The sequence below is a fragment of the Pelodiscus sinensis genome, chromosome 20 (genome assembly GCF_052426305.1).
Source record: "Pelodiscus sinensis isolate ZL-2025 chromosome 20, ASM5242630v1, whole genome shotgun sequence".
Classification (NCBI taxonomy): domain Eukaryota; kingdom Metazoa; phylum Chordata; order Testudines; family Trionychidae; genus Pelodiscus; species Pelodiscus sinensis.
This window is the reverse complement of record NC_143071.1, coordinates 7,065,623-7,083,469: the sequence shown is the minus strand read 5'-3', so window position 1 is coordinate 7,083,469 and position 17,847 is coordinate 7,065,623. Positions and strand designations below refer to the sequence as shown.

At 44.5% G+C, this 17,847-nt stretch overlaps 1 protein-coding gene across 5 annotated transcripts in view; it reads right to left on the bottom strand.

Annotated features, from left to right (window-relative positions):
- LOC102461494 (ABC-type organic anion transporter ABCA8) overlaps positions 1 to 17,506 on the bottom strand; it is an 81,949-nt gene extending 64,443 nt beyond the window's left edge. For 2 of the 5 annotated variants that reach the window (XM_014576572.4, XM_089771870.1), the window contains exons 1-3: positions 8,735 to 9,163; positions 2,145 to 2,254; positions 1,063 to 1,273 (exon numbers count right to left, since the gene is read on the bottom strand). In XM_014576572.4, coding sequence (XP_014432058.3) covers positions 1,063 to 1,273; positions 2,145 to 2,246 — 313 coding nt within the window. In that variant the 5' untranslated portion in view covers positions 2,247 to 2,254; positions 8,735 to 9,163. Of the gene's footprint in view, positions 1 to 1,062; positions 1,274 to 2,144; positions 2,255 to 8,734; positions 9,164 to 9,196; positions 9,322 to 16,752 lie in introns of those variants that run through there. The other 3 variants (XM_089771867.1, XM_089771868.1, XM_089771869.1) reach the window with 3 other exon arrangements.
- Positions 17,507 to 17,847: the final 341 nt, after the last annotated feature.

Genomic DNA, 17,847 nt, shown 5'->3' with positions numbered 1-17,847 from the left:
AACACTATTCTACAAAACATGAGGTGAGAACTGGTGAGAGCAAGGCACCAACGACCCTCACAAGTAGCAAGAAGGAACTGAGGGGGCGGAGGCCCAGCAGGGGTATATATTAGCTGATATAGCGGCGCCCCTCCAGGGGGCTCCCCTACTTACCCAACGGGAGTACTGCTAAGGAAAAAACTTCCGACGATGCATGCATTGCTTCCCAGTCAACAATCGGGGACATGTTGTCATTCTAGGGGACGTGTCTGATCTGAGTTCTCTATTTTTTGTCCCCTGCGATGGCAGCTAGCATCAAATCAATTTAATTTATAATTGGGTATTCCATCTGAAAGCATACATTGCTGTTAACTCTGCTGTCTTCCTTTCTGAAGCTCCTTCTATCACTGCTGGACTCTAAGGTGCAGTTAATGAAGTTTTTAACATAATGAAAGAACCATTAAAATTCAGCCAAGAACGTTGTTTGAGGCTCAGACTGCTAACTATTTTAACGAACGTGAATTTACGGAGTATTCTGCCAGGGAATAAAACATATGTTTCTCTTGATGCTCTTGTACTGCATTGTGAACATTTGTTAATATGATCCATCAGCAACGGAAACTTGGTAACTATAATTTCCTGTTAGCATTTGCTTTAATACAAAGTTCATAAGCGTTCAGAGAAAATTAGAGGTACTGGATAATGAATATACAACTATCTGTGGCAATGAACGACAGCCAAATGTAACCAGTGGATTAAAAAAAAGGATTCAATCTATTCACAGAAGATGCAACCACATTGCATTGGGTGACCCTAAATCTCTAACTGCAGAAGTTGGGATTGCAGGACTTTGTATTTCCTCATCCTGTTTATTTCTCCAAAGAATCTGGCACTGGCCACTATCAGAAGACAGGATACTAGCCTAGATGAATGGTTCATCAGCTCCAGTGTGGCTGTTCTGATATTTTAATGAATACTGTAGAACAACAGAATATGTTTTAAAACATGTTGAGACCCAGTATAGGTACAGTAATTAAAGCTGTAATTCCCAACAAATCTAAATATTTAATGGGCATAGCATACCCATCATTACAGACTCTGAAGCCACTTTTTTCATTATGTGTCTTGTGCGGCTCGTCACGGGTGTATACGCAACTGTAATTCCCGTTGCATTATAGGCAGGGTCATCCAATCGTCCCAGGAAAGCATGCGGTATTTCAGGATCTGGGGGATAGTAGGTGGTCGTTGATATCAAGTAGATCAGAAAGATAAATAGTAGTGACAGGATCCATTCCTGGGTAATGGAAAAGAGTAAATGAGCGGAGATAATGACACAACAATTTGAGAGTGAATGTTCCGTTCCTGATGGTCAGATAAGCAATAAAGCTATGGATGTAAACCAGTTAACCGGTTACTCGATAAGCATCATCCGGAGTCCAACCTGGCTGCAGCAGCCCACATTACAGCAGCCCTGACCAGCCTAGTCCACGATGCCACGGGTGTGTGGCTACCCTAGTGGCCCCCTGCCCACATTGCAATGCGGCTGGTCCGTTCAACATCGAGTGTAACCAAATATTAAATCGGATTTTACATCCCTAAATATAGCACATTAGTACATGTTAGATGGAACAGTTTTCCTTCAGAAAACACAATTTCAGCAAAATCTAAACCGGGTCCCAAAAACACGTCACTGTAACATCATTCAGATTTTTGAGCTTTCACATCAGTTAATGCTTGAACATCCATGCCGCAGGAGGGAAAATACGAAGAGTAGTCCGGTAGCCTCAAAAATCCAGGAAACACAGATGTGCACTCTTCGTAAAAAGTTTACTGATTTTGCAGTGGCGCATATAATATGAACACTGTTCTCTGTGTCATCACAAAACCACGGTGAGCTATTAAAAGTGAGGGGTGTGCGATAATTTCTATAACAATCTACAGCAGAAAGAGTTTCTGCTATTGTCTGTTGCAGCAAGAAGAAAACTACGGTGGATGAAAAAGCCTTGCAAAAAACTTCCGTAATGGGTCTTTTCAAGTAGCTTCTCACTTTCACTGCTCTCTCAAATACAAAGCAATTTTATTAGGAGGGGAGGGAGGACTAAAATAACCCTCTCATATGTCCCACTTTTTTTTGTTTTCTTTCCAAACTGTCTTTTCGTACTTGCCTGAAAGGTCTGCATTTTCATTCTCCATTTGATAAGTAGATTTTTGCATAAGAGGGCTTTGGTTTGCTGACAGACACTTGTATTTCTCTGAAACCTCTGCATTTCTGGTTCTAGAGAGAGAAAGAAAAAAGATGTAAACAGGGCTGTCCCTTGGGGGGGGGTATAGGGCTTGGGGAAAACCCTCCAGTCACCTCGGTGTGGGGTAACCCCCCCCCCCCACGCAGGTCCCATCTGCCTCTGCTCCATCCTGCTCCAAGCCCCACCCTTGCTCTGGCCCCACCACACCACTTCCTGCCCCTGTGGCAGCGGAAGACAGAGTAGCCTGGCAGCCTGCCCTGCTCTGCACTGCCACCCCACCCTTCCACCCCACTGCGTCCTGCTTCTCTGGTGGCAGGAAGCGGTGGGCCCGGGAGCCAGGGTACTCTGCTTCCTGCTGTGGCGGAGAAGCGGCACACAGTGAGCCAGGAGAGGACAGTGTGTGGGGGGAGGGGAGGGAGAGGCTGCTGGTGGCCCCAGTTCCCACCTCTGTGGTGAGGAGCGGTGAGGAGATAACCCCTGGTGCTGCCCCGTGCCAGCCCCATACACAGGACGGTTGAGGCAGCCTCCGCGGGGCCCCCCAAAGCATGAGGCTCTGGGTGCAAAACACATCTAAGAAAAAATGGTTGTATTCGTACAATGTCTTGCTCTGCCAAGCTAAACAACATTTCCATTTTACAGATTTGGATACTAAGGCAGAGAATTGCTTCATCATAGAATCCTAGGGCTGGAAGAGACCTCAGGAGGTCATCATGTTCCGCCCCCTGCCCAAGGCAGGACCAAACCCAACTAAATCAACCCAGCCAGGGCTTTGTCAAGCCGAGACTTAAACACCTCTAGGGATGGAGATTCCACCACCTCCCTAGGGAACCCATCCCAGAGCTTCACCACCCTCTTAGTGAAATAGTTTTTCCTAATATCCAACCTAGACCTCTCCCGCTGTAACTTGAGACCATTGCTCCTTGTTCTGCCATCCCTCACTACTGAGAACAGCCTCTCGCCATCCTCTTTGGAACCTCCCTTCAGGAAGTTGAAGGCTGCTGTCAAATCCCCCCTCAATCTTCTCTTCTGCAGACTAAACAGACTAAACAGACCCAACTCCCTCAGGGTATGTCTACACTAGCCCCCTAGTTCGAACTGGGGAGGCTAATGTAGGCATTCAAAATTGCAAATCAAGCCTGGGATTTAAATATCCCGCACTTGATTTGCATGTTCTCAGCCGGTCGCCATTTTTTGAAATTTACAAGCTCAGACTAACTGCCCGCGTCTACACGTGGCAGGGAAATGGGCATTCGAAATAAAGGCCCTAAATTGAACTACCTATTAAACCTCATTGCAGGAAATTGTCTCTTCTGGGCAGTGAAATAAAGCCCCTAAATCAAACTACCTGTTAAACCTCATTGCAAGAAATTGTCTCTTCTGGGCCGTGAAATTAAATATCTCCCTTTACATGCTCTCCTTTGCTCAATAGGTTACGGGTAGGGAGAAACTACAAGGCTAATGAAAACTTTCCTGTTAGAGATGAAGGATTTTCTTAACTTTTTCTCTGTTGGGTGTTTTAGTCTTACTAGAAATTGGACAATATTATTTCATTTTTCATTATATTGACACCTTCAGAAAAAGCATGTAAGCATCCTGCTATTTTTACTTGGAAAGTGTTTTTTTTCCCTAAAAAGGACCTCAAACTAACTGATATTTGTAATCTGAAAAACAGAAATCCGGCATACTTATTATGCATTCCTGGCTAAACTATGCTCTCATACAAACAGATGTCCTGTCCTTCCAAGAACAAGAGCTTAGTTACAGAGATAAGGTAAGACAATATTTTTTATTGAACCAGCTTCTGCTGCCTAGAGAGACAAGCTTTCGAGCCATAAAGACCACTTCTTCAGTCACTCTCCCCAACACAAATTGGGCCAATAAAAGTTATTACCTCACCCAACTCATCTCTCTAATATCCGGCGAACAACACAGCCGTGACACCACACACACAGCTCAGGATAAGACAGCTTTGCCTCTGATCCCTGTAGCTGAAAATGGATATTTTTCATTGTTTTCCCTTCGGACTTTGCATCCAGATGTTGCTGTCTGGACAGCTGTAGTTTATTTCTAAATGATGCCAAATGCACTTCCATGGCTTAGTTTCCCCTTAATGTTGTTGTTGCATATGGTGTCTTCTTTTTGTGGAGGAGGAGGAGTAAAACACTTACATGCTCCAGCTGCTGTGGGTTCCGATAGCTAATTAATTACTTTTTCAGTGCTAACCAAGGACCTATCCTGGAACATACTTGTGCATCCTCCGCTGTCATGGATTTCAATGGGATTTGAGATCACTTGGCATGACATAGTTGCTTGTGGAGTATTTTTCCCTTCAGACTTGGAATTGGATGACAAATAGCACAAAAAGCAGAAGGAGAAATGATAAATGTGCACATGGCTACACCATCGCATCTCGCTGATGCAATGTGCTATTCTGGAGTAGCAAAAATGTGACAGAAACCAAAATATATCTACCACATTATTATTATTACCATCATCACCACCACTACGAACAAACCACTATCTACTCCTAAAGCCAAAAGAAATGCCACTCTAACAGAAAGAGCAGGACTATGAGAAATGCGAAATTACACCAGCCATCACATTATGGAGCACAACTCTCATTTGAGACCCCAAACTACCCCTTAGTTACTTGATAGAACAACTTGCTGCTACTAATCTACTATATATTTGAGAGAGTTTGCCTGTGTGTCTGTCTATTCAAGAACTCTTCCTAAACGGGAAGAACTAGAACCACCATATTCGGTTTCAGCTTCCTCTGATCATAACTAAGCAGGGAAGGGGTTTAGTTGTACCAGGAAAATGGGGAAGGGGCTGTCTGGGGATGCCCCCCCCCCCTGCTTCTGGGATTGCCACATCCCCTCTCCCCCCCCTTCCCCTTTCCATGCACCCTTGAAAGAAGGTGGGGAGGGGCTGATATTCTCCACTCCCAATTCAAAGGGGGACATTGCTGGCTGTTCCCCTTACTCCCTGACATTCCCTGCATTCCTCACTATGGCTGGGGAGTGTAAGGGGCAGATGAACTTTGACCTGCTCCAAGCAGGGGACATGCTCCCCGCCCCCAGCTGTGCCCGGTGGAGCTGCAGCGGGCATGCAGAAGCGTGGCCCCAAGCTGTGATGAGAGAGGGCTGGCGTTGTCCTCTCTCCCCAGGGCAACCTGCCTGCTGAATCCCTCCTCCTCTGCCCCACCCCAGAGCAACGAGTTCAACAAAGTATAGAACATAAAACGAAAATGTACAAAGAAAAATGAATTGAGTCAAGGACCCGAGCAACACCAGGTAAATCCACGAGTTATGCCTGGGAAATTCAGAAACTAAGGTTACAAGACAGTTGTTTTGTTTTGTTTAAATTCCACATTTCAAGCCTCCTCCTCCACGATCCCAGTCTCATAAACAAATATGCACTATAAAGCACTTGGCATCCTCAAATGTCCGGTACCAAGATGAACTAACCTTTAGCCTCTCTCTCACATGGGTGTGTCCTATCCCCATTTTATACACAGAGGAACAGACACAGAAGTGAAGTGATTTGCTCAAGAATGGACTGCAAAGTTCTGATCCTGATCCTACTGAGCCAATGGCAAAATGCTCATTGACCCCAATGGGTAGGACGAGACGGATTTGGAGCATAAGAGATGGGGGTGTATCACAGCGCTGGAGATTTGGGGAGCACATCAGGATGAGTGAGTAAGGGATCTCAGCATCTGCAAGGACAGGGTCCTTTTCATGAAGGGAGTGATTTTTTTTTCAATTCAAGATGTTTCCCCATCAAGCACTGGGGTGTGGAAATGTTTAGGTTGCACACGGCTCTGAATGTGTGTAAAATTATCTTTCAGAAACCCAGGCAATACAGAGTTAACCTCCACAGCAAGCCACAGAAACATCACCACCACACTCCAAACTCAGCTCCAAGAGATAGCAAAAGTCAACATTTGTACTTGGCGAGGACAAAAAATAGTCTCTGTGTACAGCTGGAATTGAGCTCCCTGCAGAATAGCTGTAATAAACTCACTCCAAAATTCATTCAGCAGCTGATTTACACACTTCCAGGCAGGCATTCCATTGCTCTGCACATAGGGAAAACCACATCTCCAAAGCACAGCAGATGTGCCAACAAGAAACAATTGCATATTCGCTCCCCAACTAAAGCGTCACGAGGAGAACGGCACAATTACATCAACCGTTTCACCATTCCTCGCCTGGACAAGAAACAAGTGAGTTAACCAAACACAAAACTGCAAAAACATCATGGAGTGCTTTCTAAACGAGTCTGAGTGTACCACATTATAGCAATTTGTCTGGGGCAGAGTTAGTCAACAAGCGATGATTTGCATGTAACTGTTGACATGCAATTTTACCTTTCAATTCCCTGGTTCTTTCCCATCCTAACAGAGATTAAACTTCACCGGAGCCCATTTATTTTATTTTTTTCACTCCTACAAGGAAATGTCTATGGCATATTTTCTGGGTTTTTAATTTTGTTTTATTTTTAAAAGTCCAGTGTTCTTGAAAGATAATATACACTTGAAACACTGGTGCATGCCTATGATAAACTGTGTGTGTGGGAATTGCTAAAACAACACAGCACCAGGTACTGATACCACCTCAACTGGCTTTCTCCACAGAACACCTCAAAGATTATTGAACCTACTCTTGTATAGCTTCCTAGTACTGTATAGAGGTAGAAGAGATTTTCCACCAGTCTAGGAGCAGCAACTCACTGAAGGACAATACTTGGTCTATACTCAAAGGCTACATCTACTCTATGAGTTTTCTAGGCAAAAAATATGCAAATGAGGGACTCATTTGCATGAGTTTTGATCTCATTTGCATATTTTCTACCAATCCATTTTTGCACTGGGGCTTTTGTGCAAAAACAAGCAGTGTGGACATTTTCTTTTTGTGCAAAAAACCCTTTTTCTGCGAAATCGGTATACCTCCTTTTTTGGGGCACAAGGATCTTGCGGAAAAAGGGTTTTTTGTGCAAAAAGAAAATGTCCACACTGCTTGTTTTTGCACAAAAACCTCAGCACAATAACAGACTGGCAGAAAATATGCAAATGAGATTGCGACTCATGCAAATGAGTCCCTCATTTGCAGATTTTGCAGAGAAAACTTGTAGTGTAGACGTAGCCAAAATGTGTATCCACATAGCTACATTGGTCAATGCCAAAAGTGGTACTAGCCCATTGGAGGCATGAAGCAATACTATTTTTAGAAATTCCCCTATGACACGTATTGGTGAAGAAGTGGCTGTCCATTGGTGTAATCGCTCCATCTTGGCGAGATGCAGAAGCTATGTCAGTGGGAGACCCTCTCCTGCCACAATAACACTGGTGTAGACCGTGAAAAACTTGTTTTGCTCAGAGCAGGGAGCTTTTTCACACCGCTGGGCGGGCTGCGTTGGATGAAGTGAACCAGTAGTATAGGTCTGCCCAGAAGAATCTACCCAGATCTTTCCATTCCTTGAGTTGCCTGGGACCCTGAATAATTGTTTCACCTGCGTATGCCTAGCTCAGCACTGTATAAATCCACACACCTGACCCACAGAGCTATGTCAACCCACTTTCGAGCATCAATGCGGTTTAGTCAACAAAAGGGTGCTTCAGTCCCATGTAAGATGTGTCTATGCTATACAGACTATACCGATATTGCTATGCCACCATAGCCCAACTGTCCAAGTAAGAATAGCACCTTTCTGAATGACATTAGCTCACTCAACGGATGCACCTTCCCATTGTTGTAGTTGTCTACACCCTGGTTATGTTGGCATGGCTCAGTCAGTAGGGTGGGGTTTTTCCACTCCCTGATCTACATAACCATGCCAATAGAACTTCCAAATGCAGACCCAGCTGTCAGTTGGATTTGGGGTCCCCACAGTGACAGAAAAAAGAACCCCTTATACCGGTGTAGTCTGCGACTATACTACAGGTCTATGCCAATACATCTATGCTGATACAGTCTGCATAGTGTAGACATACATTCATGAGCACAATGCTACAGAAGATGGTGGAAGACAGTGTGGAGGAATTTTCAACTGCTTTCCCCCAAAAAATTATACCCCCACCCCCGGACTTGTTTAAAAATACATCAAAGAAACACATCTCTTTACACATTATAGTTTAAATATATATTTTAAAATGTGCTACATCTAATCTGATTGCCTCCTTTTAAAACCAGACTACACGCTGCAGGAAAACATGTGCAGTGAAAGGCTGAAAATGTGTGAGTTGTTATTGGACCCCGGATGCATGCAAACAAAAAAGGCCAGTTTTTGTTGTTGGATCTTTAAATGGTAATAAACTTCAGGAGAAAGAATTTAAATTTCATACATTAGAAACATTCTAAATCTACTAATTATGCCGTTCAAACAAGCGTGTAGTAAACAAAACAGCTGGGCACCCGGGAGCAGCATTGCGTTACGAGTCTTTCACGACCCAGATATTTTCATGCATTCCGAGTCAAACAGAATCTTAAAAAAATCAGAAAGCTTACCTTGCAGGGAGGGAAAGTTTTGAGAAGAATTCAGAATATTTGCTCCTCTGATGGATCTGGACACAATGCAGTTGTCGTCTTTTCCCTGCAGTTACTTTTTAAATCGCTGTAATGACATTCAGTACTTCTTCGTGACTCCCCCCACCCTTCAAGAATCCTGCCAAGAAGACATAGCTTATACGACTATTTCGGTTATTTCTCTAGCTGCCCCCTTTCTGCCCTCTTTGGCAGCTCTCCAGACTTCTCTCTTTTCTAGAGAGCTAACGGACCATATCGCTGCCCAATTGTGGAAGGAAAACTCCTTTCAAAAGTTAGGTTTAGGGAACTCTTGAAACTCTGAATGCAGTAATTAAAACCAGGCTGTGTGTTGTACACTCTTTTCCTTCCTGCAAGAGTGGGAGCTGTTTTTACCAGTGGCGCAATGATGCCTTGATGTAGGTTGAAGGGCAAAAGGTTACTTACCTCAGCAGATCAACAATTTTATTTGAACAATACTGTATATAGCAGAGCTTCTGTGAAGTAAGTCTCACTGCCTGGGAAAATCCCTCCCCCCTTATCAAGTGGAAACAAGAGGCATCAAAAAACATGAATTTCCCCAAAACTATATTTTACAAGGGGATCGTCTCATTTCGTCTATAGCACAAAGGCTTAGCTATAAAGTTGCACTAGATCAGATTTCTATGGCACATATTCAATCGAGAAAACTAGGGATGCGTACACTGCTTTCTAAGTAAGTTCCCCGAGAGCAATGGCGGAAACCCCATTGTCAAAAGCAACGTGCCGCACTTGTGTGTGGAATAAATTTTATGTGCACAGAGGAATGGGTGGATGTGCACCACCAGGAGACACACATGCTGCCGGCTGCGGGTGCCCTGCTAATCAGCTGGGGGACATTTGAATCTCTCCTAAGAGAGATTCAGCTTACAGGGAACACCGAGTGTTCAGAATGACCTGTGACAAAACAAACAGAAATGTTCTGAAAGGAAGGCTGTTTTGGAGGGTGGACTCAGCGAGGTCAGTGGCCGTCAGCCTACGGGGCACTAATGCACAGAAGAGGTTTGTCGCAGCCATCTGCAGCAAGATTTATGCACTGTGTCGCTCGTGAAAAGCAGCAGTATCCTGTACTCTGGGTAATGTGAGCAGCATGGCACTCAACAGTAGGGAGAGGGTCTTGGCTGTTTTTCATGGTGGAAAAAAATGCCATGGTCATAGATAGAAGTGTATTCTTATCTAAGTGCATAATAGCCAAATAAGACTGGGGCTTACAACAAGGTATATAAATGTCTCTTAGCTGGCATTGGAAAAGATTCAGAAAAGGGCAACAAAAATTATTAGGGGCTTGGAATGGGTCCCATAGGAAGAGAGATTAAAAGACTTGGACTTTTCAGCTTAGAAAAGAGGAGACTAAGGGCGGGGATATGATAGAAGTCTATAAAATCATGACGGGCGTCAAAAAAGTGAACATGGAAAAGTTATTTACTTAATCCCCACAATATAAGAACTAGGGGGTCACCAACTGAAATTAATAGGCAGCAGGTTTAAAACAAACAAAAGGAAGTTTTTTTCACTCAGCGCAAAGTCAACCTGTGGAACTCCTTGCCAGAGGATGTGGTGAAGGCTAGAACTTTAACAGGGTTAAAAAAAGAGCTAGATAGATTCATGGAGGTTAGGCTCATCAATGGATATTAGCCAGGATGGGTAAGAATTGTATCCCTAGCCTGTTTCTCTGGAGGTGGGTGACAGGAGAGGGATCATTCAGGGGCAGATGAGAGTTTTGCGGGGCCCAGGGCAGCACAATTTTGTGGGGCCCCCCTTTGGAGAAAAAAATAGAAAAAAGGCATCAAATGTGCAAATTGAAGGCTATTTTCACATTACATGTGAATTGGGTAAATTTGATAGAAACTTAATTTAGTTGGATAATTTTTATTTTAATTATATTGTAAGTCAGTCTTAAACAAAATTCTGCGTTAATTAAAAATTTTCATTTGTATTTAAGTCTCCTCCCCCTCTTGCCTGACTCTCTCTTTCTCTTCTCCTCCCCCTCACTCTCTCTCTTCTCCCCCCCCCCCTTCTGCCTCACTCTCTCTTTCCCTTTTCCTTAGTCCTCTCACTTGCGGAGCCCAAATGGCTGTTTGCGCAGCTTGCTCCCGCGGGAGCAGCCCGGCTGAGCGGCGCAGAACTCAGTGGCCATTTGAGCCACATGCTCGGCGTGGGGCCTATTGCAGCACGGGGCCCGGGGCAGCTGCCCCACTCGCCCTGCCCTATATCTGCTGCTGGGATCATGTGAGGATTACCTGTTGTGATCCCTCCCTTCTGGGGCATCTGGCACTGGCCAATGCTGGCAGATGGATACTAGGCTAGCTGGATCTTTGGTCTGACCCAGTGTGGCCGTTCTTATATTAACTTTCAGCCAGGGAGCCTATCCCAGCATACACCTGCCCTGCCTCTTACGCCAGGCACAGGACCTGAAAAGGTGGAAGAGAAGGAGAACAGACAGGCTCATCCAGGGGCAAGTGGCAAGTTTGATGAGAGACGAGGGCTCTGACAAACTGCAGCCTGGCTGACCCCCGAGTACGGAATGTGCTACCCCCAGGGCCGGTAGGTTGATGGAGGCACAGTAGATTAGGGTGAGGACGACAGACTTGAGTGGCTGAAATGCACCTGCTGAGGATGGAGTAGCTACTGAAGTTGCGATGGACTCTGTGAAAGGTCGCTGCGGGGGGCAGGTCACTCTTATGACCTGACGTAGGCCAAAGATGATGCTAGGGAAACTGAGGCAGGGTTTCTGCAGCTGGACACCTGCAGATAGGAGCAATCAGTTTGCAGGACAAGGGTCAGCTCAAAATCCAGACTGAGTTGCATATGTAAGGTGCATGCCATCTCCATCAGCACTGAAATCCCTAATTATTCTATTAGACCAGGAAATGAACAGAGTAAGGCAATTCTGTTTACCTGAAACTAGCTCAGACATATTAATTAGCAGTGATAATGTAGTTAAAACCCCAGAGTAGTTTCTTAGGGAAGCTAAACACAGTCTCATGACTCCACTGGCAATTTGTGTATCTTTTCCCGCTTTTCTTCCAAAAGAGGCTTTTCCGACAATTGGCCCATCTACACTGGGCCAAACTTCGGGGGTGGGGGGAGAAAGCCTCTTTTGGAACATCCCTTCTTCCTTGTAGAACGCAGTTTACAGGGAGGCCAAAAAAAGGTCTGCTTTTCTGAAAAAAACTTTGGAAAAGCAGACGCATTCCTTGGACACGGCAGAGCTTTTCTAGGACACTTCTGGTATTCTGAAAAGCTCTGCAGTCTAGACATCCATTAAGACAGTAATGAAACAAACAGGATCTGTTAAATGGCCATATCTGAATGCAGACTCCTGTTTTTATTAAATTGACACAAAATATAGATGAACTTTAAAGGCTGAATTCCAAATGTTGGCATGGACCAGCGTGTAGTCACTTCCCTCTAGAGAAGTAAAAGACAAACAGGAAGTTGAGAATTTTTACTTCAATTCCCAATTGAGTGACGGGGGATTTGATAGCAGCCCTCAACTTCCTGAAGGAAGGTTCCAAAGAGGATGGAGAGAGGCTGTTCTCAGTAGTGACAGACGGCAGAACAAGGAGCAATGGTCTCAAGTTGCGGTGGGAGAGGTCCAGGTTGGATATTAGGAAAAACTATTTCACTAGGAGGGTGGTGAAGCACTGGAATGGGTTACCTAGGGAAGTAGTGGAGTCTCCATTCCTAGAGGTGTTTAAGTCTCGGCTTCACAAAGCCCTGGGCTGGGTTGATTTAGTTGGGATTGGTCCTGCCTAGAGCAAGGGGATGGGCCTGATGTCCTTCTGAGGTCTCTTCCAGCTGTATGATTCTATGAAACCAAGAACATTTCCATCCATGACTGAAATCCATTCTCTATACAATTTTATAGGCTGGCTTCATTAGACCAGGCAGTTTTTAATTGTTTCCTTTGCCTCAACAATAGTGGACACGAGTTTAAATTTGCCTTGCCGGCATCAGAACAGCATCGTTTCAGTGGTCAAGTAATGGGAGCCACGTATGAACAACAAGTTAACCAGTTCAGAAAAAAAATAAGAGCAAAATCTGAGCCCGACTCTCTATTGCAGGTTCTGACTGGTTTGCAGAAGAGTCTTCCTCAGAATTTTCAATGAAGCTTAGGGCAGGGCACAGGACTTGACCTCTTGAGGTCCCTTCCAGTTCTATGATTCATTAGCTCTAATTCCAAGGGTTAAGTAGTAATGTCCTTGCATGGGTGAGTAAAGTTTAAGGAGTAGACACAACGATCCTTTCTTCCTACCCAACCATCTGGCAGGAGGCAAAATACTGATGTATTGCTCTCTAGGGGGTAGGCTGTTTGGCTGTGTAGTGATTATTGCACTAACAAGAGCATGGCCAGTTCTGTGGGTGGCCTAAAACTCTAATCTTCTTAGATATTGAATTGATTTAGGTCTCCAGTTAAAAGCATTACTCACCATATACGGCATTGGTCTTTTAGCATCCATTCCCACTGATGCTTCATCCAAGAGTAGAGTAGATTACCCAACACACTCAGTACAAAACACAAATAAATTGGAGGAAAACCACTGGGCGTCAAATTCTGTCTTCTGTTCTGACCAAGGCCAAATCTACACTACATGAGAAATTCGATTTAAAATATGCAACTCCAGCTACGAGAATTGCGTAGCTGTTGTGAACCTATCTTAAATCAAATTTCTCTGGCTTCCTCTCTGCAGGAGGTCAATGGGAGAAACTCTCCCATCAACTTCCCTTACTCCACTCGACCTCATGGAGTACCAGCATCAACAGGGGTGCTATCAGTGTTTGATTTAGCAGGCCCTTACTAGACCCACTAAATCGAATCCCAGAAGATTGATCACTGGAGTGCGGATCTCCATGTAAGTATACACAAAGGCCTAACTTAACCCTTCACAGATTCTGTGAAGCTTGTCATAATACTTTCCTGAAGATAATTCACAAGATGCAACTTGAAGTTTTGCTCTAAAATAGAGATTTCACCATGGCTGAAATGAAAAATCACGTTAGTGCATGAAAGGCCATACTCTGTTCCCCTTTCATGCCAGAGCAATTCCACAGGTTTGAGGGGAGTTACTTCAGACACAGCACTGGCGTGAACGGGAGCACAATTTGGCCCAATGTTCTACAGAAGAACCCGTATTGCGTTATCCCAGCCAATAATTTGCCAACTGCTTTTTTAAAACACTCCTGAAGCTTTGGCACTTTCCTAATTGATTGCAGAGGGGGAAAGAAATCATAAAAGGAACATTTCATGGTTTGATAATGGGCACATCTTGTCCCATGAGACAGGACAATGGAAGGAGCAGTTTCCATTTACCTCCCAGTGTTTGTGGGGGAAGTTGGCCCCCATTGAGGGATTTAGAGTCATTCAGGAGAGCTCAGTGAAGAGGCAGCACCTGGTTTTCAGTGAAGTTTTGCTTTCTCGCTCCCTCTCTCTTCTGAAATACGCAACTCTAACTGGTGTTGTTTTGTCTTTGTACCGATTCATTGCAGCGGCAGCTTCCTCTTCCCTCACCCCTTCCCCAGCAGCACAAATCTCCAGATGTTCTCACACAGTAAGGTTTGACCAGATAGAGGACTCTCTCGAGGTCAGTGGCTCAGGAAATCAGTTTTGTTCTCTGGGTTAGAGGCAGCTGCATATTTTCCCTTCATCAGCACCTGCACAAACAGTCTGTTGTTCGGATTTTGTGTAATCCTGCAACAAACACCTGTCCCTAGAAATGTTTTCTTGTTTTTCTCTTACTTTACCAAGAGATATTATGGACCCCACAGCCAGAGAAATAATGAAGCCCATCATCATTAGACTGCATCATTCATAAAATTTCAATCCCAGGACAGTATCTGGAATTTGCACAACTTTCCATACAATTGTGGATATAAGACATCTCCTTGGGATAACAGCACTGTCATCTGATTATTATTTTGAAATTCTCTCCTTCCAACCCCTTAGTACCAAATCAATAACAGCAATTATAACTTCTCTGCCAAGTTTTTCAGTAACCACCCTATGTGTAACTAAACGTCAGACTGCAAATGACGCGAAGTAGTTTGGGAAAACATCCTGCATTCACATTTATTTTCAATTTCCCGACCTTAGAAGATTTTATGTAGAATGAGGATCCTCTTCTAGCATCAACATTTTAAGCCAACATATGTGGAAACGTACAGCTCTGTTACAATTACATATTGAAAAACCAGCAGGGATCAAACCTTAAAGATTAAAAAAAACTTTAATTAAAAATAAATTATAAGATTTTCCCATTTAAAAAACCACTTGATTTTGCGTCTAACTGAATGGGACCTTTCATGTTGATTTCCATGGCAGCAGGATGACATACAATGTATCAACATGTAGTGTTTATTTTCAAATGCATTAACAGCTATTGTGACATAATTCAGTTGATCAACATGTGAGGCATCTCATCACAATGCTTTCATAAGGAGTGTGTTACTAATTGTACAGGATACACCCTACACCTCAAATGGACTCTGCACAACATGGTGTGATCCTTCAACTTTTGAAGACAGATGATGGAAACTTAGTTCAAATTTAGGAAAACTTACACACAGAACCAGTGTTGTCTTCGAGTCGTCATTGTCAAGTCAAAGTCGAGTCTCAAGTCTTAATTTTAAAAATGTCAAGTCATTTTTGTACAAGCCATCAATATCGGCATTTTCGGACAATTTTTTCACCAAGTCGATTTAACAAAATTAGCAAGTCTCAAGTTGAGTCTCAAGTCACAAACAATGAAACCAAGTTGAGTCTCAAGTTGAGCCACCTAGGCAACTTAAGTCAGACTCGAGTTCAAGTCGTGGGTCTCTAGTCAACAACTCTGCACAAAATCCTCCCCATGAAGCTATGGAAGAACGCTGTGATACTTAAATGTTAGTCTAACATACTCATATGCGAATTATATCAAGTGATACTAATTTATGTTGACATTTTTGGTCTTTGTTTCACTGATTTTTGTTGCTGTTGCTGTTGTCTACATGAACTCGACATTTTTCAAATCTAGCTACCTCAGTCACAGCTGCAAAAGGTTTTTGCACCTTGAGTGCTGTCCTTAGTTGTCCGAACCCATGGGGTAGAATTTTCATTTTTTGCACTGTACTGCCATCCTGTGGCCATTTGCCTTTCATTGGTTTAAAACGATTGTCACCAACTGGTAGAGGGTGAAGAAAGGATCCTGGAACCTCTGCCGGTGACTGTGATCTCCGGTCACTAAAAGTCCAGCAGCGCAGCGGGGCTAAGGTTGGTCGACTCCCTGTCCGGCCCCACACCTCTCTCGGAAGCAGCTAGCATGTCTGTGTGGCCCCAAAGAGGGCGAGGGCTTTGCACACTGCCCCTAACGCTGACTCTGCAGCTCCCAATGGCTGGGAACGGCAGCCAATGGGAGTTGTGAGGGCACCCAAGGAGGGCAATTGCCCCAAGGTCTGGTGATCCAGACGTGTCCGGTTACCTCCCATGGGTGAAGTAACAGTGGCAGCAGCCAGAGCCTTGGGCTCTTTAAATTTCTGTCAGGGCCCCGTGCCACATCTTCTAGGCAGTGCTAAGGGTGGGGGGGAATGGCGGGGCAGGGCGCTGCACTGGCTGCCTGCCCTCAGTCTGGTCCTGTCTGCACATGACCCCATCCCTTTTAGGAGGGCAGAGTTGGGCGCCTTCCCTCCCCTTGCCTGTTTCGGTAACAGGATTTGGTTCTTTAAAGGATTTGAAACCACAAACAGAGGAATACTTTTTTTTAGGGTCAAACAAAGATTTTTTATTTTTTCTATTTACTTTATAATTAATTTTCCATTGAAATCAATTCACTATTTTTGATTCTTTTAAGACAATAGAATAGTCAAAGAAAAAGTAGAAAAACAGTACAGATTAAAAAAAAAACAAGAAATAATAACTTCTCCTACAGATATACTCTCCTGATTTACCTTTAAACAATTTATGGAGTTAACAAATATATAATACTCACGTTAAGAAAGACAGAAGCATTGCTTCGATTCAGGAGATATTCTTTTCTTTATGTTTTTCCTTTCTTTGGATTTTTCGTTGCCACTTGTGACCAGTGTTGTTCCCCTTTCAGAGTTTATTTGTTCCCCTTTTGGAGCTTATGTGCGGCAGCGAGATTCAGCGCCGGGGAGGGAGCTCTGGTTGATCAGACCTGGCTTTTTGGATTCGCAACCCGTCCGCTCTTGGTCTGTTTTAGCCAACCTTATATACCCTGTTTCGGTATTTTGGTACTCCTCCACTCGCCTGACAATTGCTGACGTTAGATTTTTGTAGTCTCATTCTGCCCTTACAAAAACTTTCGTCTGCTCCATTTGGGGTAATCAGCACTTTGTTGCACACTGCTGTCTGAGTTACTTACTTCCCTAAAAGCGGGGTTATTGTTGGTCATTCAATCAAATTTTGTCTTTATTTTTATCTCCTGTATCTCACAACGCTGCCTTTCCTTTACACTTACAATTAAACTGGTGCTCATTTGACATATTCTGGGTAGGCCTCAATACCTTCCTTTCACAGCCTGGAGGACCACAGAGATGGTTGGGTCCACTAGGGGTAGTGCATGTGGCAGTACATAGAGACCCATTCCCCCTGCCCCCATGGCCTGAGGCAGGAATATGCCCACAGGGCCAGGGCAGGCAGGCAGCCTACCTTAGCCCAGCTGTGTCACCAACCAGGAATCACTTGTAGTAAGCCATTCCCAGCCAGAGCCTGAACCTCACCTGCTCCCTTAGACTGCAACCCCCAGCCACAGCTCACACCAAGACTCCCTCCCAGAGCCTGCCCCGTCACCTCCTCCCACACACCGTCATCCCCGGCCTCAGCCTAGAACCCCTTCCTGCACCTAAACTCCTTCGCCCCCACCTGAACTACAGCCCTCTGCCCCAGTCTCAGCTTGTAGCCCCCCTCCCACACTCCAGACCCTTTGGCCCCAGCGTGATGGAAGTGTGAGGGGGGGGGGGATTGAGTGACTAGGTCAGGGCCTCAGGGAAGGGGCAGGGTAGAATCATAGAATCATAGAATAATAGGACTGGAAGGGACCTCAAGAGGTCATCGAGTCCAG